Here is a 9,109-nt window from a genome sequence, read left to right as displayed (position 1 = left end):
TTGAGTCACAGCCGGACAGGGCAGACCAGATGAAGCTACTGTGATGAGGAACAAGCAGAGAGAGCGTAATATTTTGAGTGGAACTTGACAAATACTGCAGAATAGGAGAATACGTAGAATGAAGTAGAATGAGGAAAAGTGGCCCCTATTTGATCCAGCAGCCTAAACATATAGCAGCACAAGAACAAACAATAGCTCAGGATAGTTAACTGTTTTGAAAGAGGTATAAGAAAAGTAGAGCCAATGAGAAATGTCTGTCCATACTTAAATTGTAGGGAATATAAGATAGGAGAAATACAGTATGATCTGTTTTTATTTTTTATAAGAACTCTGGCTGCACCATTTTGAATCCGTTGAAGGCTTTAATTGTAACTACAGTCTTTGGACTTTCTGATAGTAAAGAATTGCAATAGCCCAGCCTTAAAGTAAGAAATGTATGGACTAGTTTCTCAGCAGATATTTCTAATTTTTGCGATATTTATAGATAAAAGAAGGATATTTCTAGAAACCTCTTTGATGGGGGATTTAAATGACAGGTAGTGAACCAAAATAACACCAATAAAGAAACATTCAAAGAAAATTAACAAATTAAAGTCAGACATTGCTTTTTAACCATATTTAACAAAACAAAAAAAAGATTTAAAAAAAGACTAGCAGTTCTTGCCTTTTTTTAGCTCTGTGTTTGGGGTCATTATCCTTTTGAAGACCCATGACCAAGGACTGACTCAATGCCTTCTGACACTGGATATTTCACTCTAAATTCCTTTCATTGTCTTGAGATTTTATTGTACCCTGCAGAGATAAAAGAAACCCTGCTCCAGATGAATAAAAGGAGCCCCAGATCATAAGAGAACCTCCTTCATATTTCACACTGGGGACAGTGTTCTTCCCTTGACATACGTCATTTTTTCCATCTGTGAACAGATAACTGGTGCACCTTGGCATAAAGTTCAATTTTCGTCTCATCTCTCCACAGGATATTCTATCAGAGGCATTGTGTTTTGTCAACATGCAGTTTGACGGTTCTCTGTCTGGCTGTTTTGTGACTTGTCTACAACAATTCTGTCCTTTGTCGTCTCCCATTAAGTCCAGTTTGGCTCATACAAAAATGGACGGTGCAATGATCCTTGAGCTTGAAGTTAACCTTTAATCTGTTTAGAGGTCTTTATGGGCTCTTTTGTTACCATTTATATTATTCATCTCCTTTATTTGTCATTAATTCCACACATTTGGCCACATCCAGGGATGTTGGTTAATTCCAATGGATCTGAATAATCAGTCCAACGGGTCACAGGAACATCAAGCTGCATGGACATGGTCTAATAGCCTTTACCTTTAACATACTTGCCTGTGATTTTCTGTCTAATCTCCTGAGACAGCTCTTTCTTTGGCTTCCTCTGGTCCATGTTGAGTTGGGTACACACCACGTCACAGAACAGCACAACTAACTTTAGTCCTATTGTAGACACCTGTGATGCCACTTGATTGGACACAGCTTGTCTCTTTAGAAACAGTATTTTTAGACTCTTCTAGGGTTCCCTTTATTTTTGTCCAGTACTGTTTCACAAGTTTATTTTTTTAATCATTCTGCTGAAGCATGGTTGAAAATCAAAGTCTGACTTTTATTTGTTTAATTTCTTTGAATTCTAGCATACTTTTTATTATGACTTTTGTCCAATGGACGTTATTTCTTTCACCATTGCAGGGTTATTTTGTCCAATTGCGTAATACAAATATAGTTGTTTTACTGTATACATCTGTAGGAAGTTGGTAAAGCAATATTTTGTAAAACTTAACTGATAAAAATAAATAGAATTCATTTTCTAACCATATATTATTTCCCTTGCTTCATTATAATGCTCTATTTTGTGTTGGTCACATGACTTGACCCTTCACTTTTTTTGGAAGTGTGGTTTAAATAGCTTTTATATATATTTTTTTGTATTTCCTTTATTATTCTGTGACAGTGACATCATATGTTTCTGGTTTGTTGTTTCATGTGTTTTTTTATGGATGGTTGCCTACATGTTTATAATAGATCGTCTGAATTTCAATCACATCTCATATTGTAACATAAAAATATGCTTGGTTTTTTTTTGTTTTTTTTTAGGCTTGCTTGGATATATTTCCCCTTTTTACTCTTTCACTTTAATTACAGCTGTAAGCATGATGATATAAACTTTGGAAATAATTTTAAATGAGTGATTTATGCCATCAAGTCGAGGCATATCTCTAAATTGATTATTTGCATTTCACTTATATCTTGAATTGAATCAACAATGGCTATTTGTAAAAAGAGAGAAATATAATGATAATCCAAAATAAATAAGCATCAATGCAGAACTTTACCATGCATAAGTTTTAAATATGAAAAATAATTTAATCCTTGGCACGAATCTGCTTTTCCTTCTTTGTTTTGTCTCCATCTAGTGGAAAAACTATGGTAGTACATTAAAAACCAGTACAGTCTGCATACTGTAAGATAGGCTAGAGAGATTAATTGTGCTTAGTTAGGTAGGAGAATTATAGCCTACATTATTTTTTTCCCCTAATCACTCCAGGAATGAGGATTGTTTTTATTAACTATTTATAAGGTAAATTTATGTGTTTATGCTTTATTAAACCGCCCGAGGAAACATTCTTTAACTTTTTAACAAAAATTGACAGTATTTGGCTCTTTCTTTTCAGTATTATAGGCAATATCCTTTTTGCTATAATTTATAAACCCCCAAACACCATATTAAACACATTTCCTTTCACCTTGAGAGTTTATGGGTTCACTCCTGAGAGGAGCAACAACATGCCAGAAGAGAGTTCACTCTTCGGGCCGAAATCCAAAAGGAAAGAAAAATGTTCTCCAGAAATAACTGCAACATAAAACGATATGAATAAAGATTTATTTCCCATATGAACAGGTGGATTTATTTTTCATTTTATTTTACAATCTATGACAGTCTCGCATTTTTTACCTGCTTATTTTTTCTAACATATTTTAGGAATGACATGAGAGGGAAGTAAGAATTGTTTTTATTGCTGAATGTTAAATGAAATACACTTTCACTGACTTGAAAATAATTGACTGCTGCTTAATTTTTTTCTTCCTTATTTTTTTTAAGTATCCATGCACCCATCTAACCTTGACCACAAGGACATGCAGAGGAGAGGTGTTCAAACATTTCAAGCGAGGGGTGGGGTCAGATTTGTGGGGGGATTAATCAAATAAAAAAAAGAGGAGACTGGCAGGACATGCCTGGTACCATATCAGTTGGAAAGGGAGGGGAGAGGGGGGTTAACACATTTAATCTAGAGGTGTGGAATCATCTCTCACCCCATTCAGACATACAAAATAAGACCCAGAAGTGGAAAACCAGTGGAAAACCTGATGAAATATCTGGAAGCTGTGAAAAAGACGTGGTCAAATTGTTCTCTACAACAAAACCTCTGTGCATTTATCATAATTTGCAGATCAATCCTGTTGGAACATTTTGCACTCAGTTGTTCTTTTAAAACTGATTAAAAGGAGCAGACTAAGTATGTTTTAAGATTATTAACTGTTGTTTTCTATCACATCCCTTTAAAGTAAAGATGCACCAATTTGAAATTTGTAGTTTTTTTTTATTAACTCTTGTCGAATAATTAAAGAGGAAACAATTTTAAAGTCTACTGAAAATGGTAAAAAACTAAATGAGCCATAGAAAACAGATTGTATTTATTTATATACTTTTCTTAAAACTGGGTTAATATTGTGTTAGGGTGACATTTTAGTTTTGATACAGCCTGTCCGGCGGGACATGGTGTCCGGGGCCTTGCTGCCATCAAAGGCGTTGCTCTTTATAGATCTACTTGGAAGATTAAAATGAACAACATTCCAGACATTATGTTTAGATGCAATTGGGTGCAAATACTCCTACACTGGGTCAGAGGTGAGCTAATGAATGACGTTTTGCTCTCTGACAAGAGCAAGATCAATATGAGCCTACATGTCTGAGTCTCCATAGGAAGTAACACTGGGAAATCAGAAAGATTTATCTTTAGGTTCATTAACAGAGGACTGTGTATGTGAGCTAAATGTAATAAAATCCCTATTTTGGCAACGCAAAATACCTCAAAGTACCCTGTGCAAACTGAAGTCCTGTAGCTGGCTGCACCTTTATGTAAAAAAAAAAGGAAGTAGGGAGCTGTTTAATATTATATTTTCACATCTATTGGCTCCTTGCTTTTCATATCTTCTAACTGATGATTAACATTTTTTAACTCTACCACCTTTCAGAAAACATTTCAAGATAGGATTTTAAGAGTTATTTATCACATCTTTGTCCTGGGCGAATGCACCAGGTAGTGAGGGTTGTAATCAGCCATGTGTAGATATACCAATGCTATGTGTGCCAACGTAACTGGACAATTGTTCATTATGCCATAAAAATACACATCGTCTGGGTTACCCTGAACAGGGCTGAGACAGATGACTGCATTTTAGCCAGAGGTAAATCCTGAAAATAAAATAAAACTGAAAAGATGTCATGCATTATGGACATGATTACCATTTTCATGAAAGAAATCCATGAAATTTAAGCTTTATTTTGACTCCACTTTAATCCACCTAAGACATCCTTTGGTTCTTAGAAATGGGTCGGATTTCTTTTAAAGCTCAGGTTTGTGCGTTATTGCTTACTTAATTTTATGAGTCAGTTTGCTTCTTGAACAGCGATGCAAACCAAAACTTGTTGCTGTTAATCAGCCTGATATCGCTGATGAATGGATCATTGAACGATGGAAAAAAGAAATGATTACTGAAGTTCTGACTACCTAGCGACCAGACAAAGTTAGAGTGTCTCAGTTTCTTGGCGCATCTCTACTTTAAATGAGGATGATGTTGCTCAATAAATAGTCATCTTACGGACTTAATTAGGGAGATAATAAGTCTAATAGATTTAGTAGTACATAGTACTAATGTAGAAGATGGTATTTGGAAGAATTTTTGTAAAGGTGAAGTGGTCAAAACAAACCTGTGTCCCACACACAGACATCCTATGGGCAAGTGAAGGACTTCACAAAAGGGTAGATCTCTGCATAATGGCTTTAAAAAGAAAAACTCAGATAGGTACCCATTTGTCTCATTCTACACTACAGGCATTACAGAGTTTTTTTTGCACACACAGCAAACTACAGTCACCTCTTAGAAAATGATGTAATCAAACAGCAAAATATAAAGTTTGCATATTTTTGCATCGTATGATCCTCCGTAGTTTTCACAGCTATTTCTCTACATTGTCTTTACGCTCCTCCAAAAGAGCTCCACCTGGCTTTCCTTTTCTTTGCGGGGGAGTGTTCAGGGAACCGGTAGACTGTGTGGTTACCTCCAGGTCCTCACCTTCCAAGAACCGTCGTCTATAAGGTAGACCTTATTCAAGAAAGTGGGATGACGAGAGGTGGAAGTGGGTGCAGGGTGAAGGGGGGATATGTGGAAATCCTGAGACACTGTGTGACCTTTAACATGAGCCACGAAAAACAGAATGGAAACAGAATGATAATGAGATGTGAGAGGAGAAGTGGCTTTGAGTGGAAACAGATGATATCTTTTGTTTTGGTCTCCAATATAGGTATCCCCCATCTGTGCCCAACAGCTAAGTGCTTGATAGCCTTGTACAAGGCTAACGTGAAGAAAAAAGCCACAAGGAAATTATAATAGGACAGAATAGGGGTGAGCCTGGGGCCACATAGTTGTAAACACATCATTAGGCAATGACCTGCGTGGCAGAACCCAGCCTTACCTGTCCACCTACACAAGAGGAGAGAGAGTGCTGTGGGGTAGCTCCCCTGTTTCCAGAGAAGTTTTGCACACACACGCACATCCACACATAACAATCTGTACCCATACTCAACTCAAACACAACTCTCTTCTTTCCTCATCTCTCAAGAGGACGCATCAGTCAGAGGGTAGAAATATTCTACGTTATATTTATGAGGAGTTCTGTTACATCCCAAACACCACCCCTACTGGACGAATTATATTAATGTAAACAGACACTTTATGTTGAAGTGGTTTATATTGCGTGACATGGAAAGGGATTTATGCTGCAGTGGGGACAGACTTCTTAAAGAATGCCTTTTTTTTTGGAAAGAAAGTGAGACAAGAGGAAAAAAAATCTGACAGAACAAAAAACATAAATGTGTATAAAAAATGAGGCGTCCATATAAGAAAGGCTACAAAAACCTCCACTGGCCCCTCTGGGTTCGGCAAACAGCAAAAGGCACCACAATATTACTCTATTTTTTTTTTTTTTTTTACGTTGTGAAAAAACTGGCACATCTTTTTTATGCTGTAAATCAAAATGTACATATAAATAGAGTTTTCCCTATAAAAAATCTTTGCTGTTAACTAGTAGACAACTTTTGCTAAAATGAAAATAAATATTCATTTGTTTAGAATATCTGTCAGTTATATAAAATAAAATATTTCTTATAGATGCAGGTCTGTACGATATTGGTTCTTGTTGGTTCATCACACGCTTTAATGGGGCGTACTGTCCGGTTTGGAGCGTGGCTGTGTGAGTCTTGTATGCATGTTGCCACGCCCACTGTGCCACCCTGATGAGTGAGAAGTCCGACTGTCCACCGGCCTGTAGATGGTGGAGGGCTCGGCGTTCATGTTCTGCATACTGAGGAAGGGAGTGTTCTCACCATCCTCCTCTGACTCGCTTTCTGTTAGGCAGCTTCGAGAGCCGTAGTCTCGAGATGCCTCGTATCCACGCGGGGCCACGTGGCCGTTCAGTCTGGATCTCCTCCAGCGCCGGCTACCAGTTTCACCGGACCCACTTGTCTTTGGTTGCTCCCGAGAGGAGAGGTACTCCTGGGTGGTCTCATAGTCTTCTTCCTCAGCCAGCCGGTAGGGGCTGGAGGGCAGGCTGCCCCTGCTGTCCTTTAGGTAGGTGCGGCGCTGCTGCCGGTAGGGCTCCTGGCACTGGGCATCATGTAGGGGCACCTGGTAGCGGCGCAGCAGAGGCTGGTCATCCTCCAAAGGATAGGGGTTGTGGACAGCAGGAGGGAGGGACATGGCATGGCTGGCATTGGGAGATGTTATCTGAAAGGTAGGCACCTGGGGGGGCAATGAGTAATGGAAATCCACCGGGGACAGGCGGGCTGGTGTTGTCAGGGCTGACACGTACCTGAAATACAGAGGAATTCAGAGGTCATTAAAGAACGACAGGAAACGGCAGACGGGGAGCACAGAGCATTTCAATAACTTAACACCCACATCACACCTTAAACATCAAGTTAAACAGAAACTCTAATACTGAGTGGGCGCAGGTACTTTTAGATACCAAGAGTTTCTGTGTGGGTTGAGCAAAACATCAACAAGTTTCAGCTCTTTAAACAGAATCTAGTGACATTTGTTTCACAGCACGTTCAAGACTAAACAAGTTGTAGTTAGGTAATTTGCTTTCATTCACTGCTCAAGATGACTTGACTTATCTTGATGATGAAATAACCCCCCTCCATTGGAACTAATAGGTTCTAAATATTAATACCAGTAACACATTCAACAAGAGATTTTTTTTTTTATTTCTGCTAATTTGTTTACAGATGGTTTCAATACAAACCGATGAGACCGATTTTTGATGAATAATAGTTAAAAGTATTTTAGAGATATGTTTAATGTGATCTTTTAGAGCCTATTTTTGGATTTTTTTTTTAGTTTAGCCTTGGTAAATCCTATAGCATTCTTTTGAACTATTATAAATTACTATAACAATTGCAATACATAAATAAAATATTGTGCTTTTTGTAATCTATAATTATGGCCTAAATGCAGGAAAATCCGAAAAACATTTTAAATATCATGTTTCCATTTTCTTTCTCTTTTTCTTTTCTTTTTACTTTTATATTGTTGTAAATAACTCTGTGATGCTTAATAAAATGTTGCTGGTCTGTAGGACAGGAAAATCACTAACCTACATGTATTTTTTTGACTCTTCTCTAAGAATTATACCTTTTTTACCCATTCAAGTAGATATAGGTCAGTATCAGATTCTAACAGAATGATAACCCTGAGTAAGAATAAAAGCTTTAATTTTAAGGCAGTATTTATATAAAGATTTCAACAACATATATAATGTCACATTTAATGTTATTTTAGACTAAAAATTTATAATTAATTATTAATGAAACTAAAATACTTACAATAATGTTAGGATATGATTAATTATATATTGCAATATATATATTGATTTCAAAATGTAGAAATCCACTTGCTCTAGCAGCTCTACGGGGGTTGCAGTTAAGAAATGTACAATAAATTAATTTTACGAAGTAGAATTATAAGAATATATAAATAAATCTAATTAAAGTGAGAAATTAAAAAACAATAATATAATAACAACTATTTAGTTGATCATAGATATTTCCAGCTTGAGCTGAAGTCATTGTACTAAGGTTGGGAGTGGCAGCCTGGTGGGGAGTGGTGGTTTTGTGGTTAGGGCTTTATAGTTGGAATCCAGAGGTTCTGAGTTAAAGTCCCACTCCAACAGTCTGCCATTTTGGCTCTAAAATCTAATACACGATATAGGTCTCATGATAAAAAAACACATTTGGGTAAAAAGATGATTGTGAACGCTTCTTAAGAGCTCCAAATTTGAATTTACAAGAAAAATGACATTCTTGCACTGTAATTCAACCTGTTTTCTTATTTGCCTTGTTATCGGTACAGCTAACAAATTCCTAAAGCTTATCCTCTTAAGTCATAAAACTAAATAGATAAAAAACATATTTCTTAAAGAAAAAGGCATGTGGAACACAAGGAAATCTACCATTTAAAAACATGTATTGTGGCTTGGCAGCCATGCAGAAAGTTCATGTTTAAGCAACAGGCAGGTTTTTGGAGATACGGCTGCCGTGCCCAGAGCTGCATGAGAAGATTGGCATCAGGGTAGAACATATAAAGAAATATTTAAGGGATAAATATAGACTACAGCTGAGCTGATAAAGGGCTCATTTTCTAACTTGCCAAACAGAGCATCACCTATCTTTGTTATTTTCTGTTGTGACTATCAAATGGTTTGTTAAATAAATATGGGTCTCAAGAACTGTATTCTAGTTGGGGAATAATGTT

General features: G+C 36.9%; 1 protein-coding gene across 1 annotated transcript; it reads right to left on the bottom strand.

The window, feature by feature from the left end:
- Window positions 1–3,628: 3,628 nt before the first annotated feature.
- On the bottom strand, window positions 3,629–7,166 carry LOC107081158 (pro-neuregulin-2, membrane-bound isoform-like; the record flags this gene model as incomplete). The annotated part of the gene is made up of 1 exon (XM_015369359.1): window positions 3,629–7,166. A coding segment is annotated over one exon (655 nt), but the record flags the coding sequence as incomplete, so codon positions are not given.
- Window positions 7,167–9,109: the final 1,943 nt, after the last annotated feature.

Source organism: Cyprinodon variegatus, unplaced genomic scaffold, assembly GCF_000732505.1.
Source record: "Cyprinodon variegatus isolate N-32 unplaced genomic scaffold, C_variegatus-1.0 Scaffold3176, whole genome shotgun sequence".
Taxonomy (NCBI): domain Eukaryota; kingdom Metazoa; phylum Chordata; class Actinopteri; order Cyprinodontiformes; family Cyprinodontidae; genus Cyprinodon; species Cyprinodon variegatus.
Note: the sequence above shows the minus strand (reverse complement) of the source record. Positions and strands in the feature narration are given on the sequence as shown.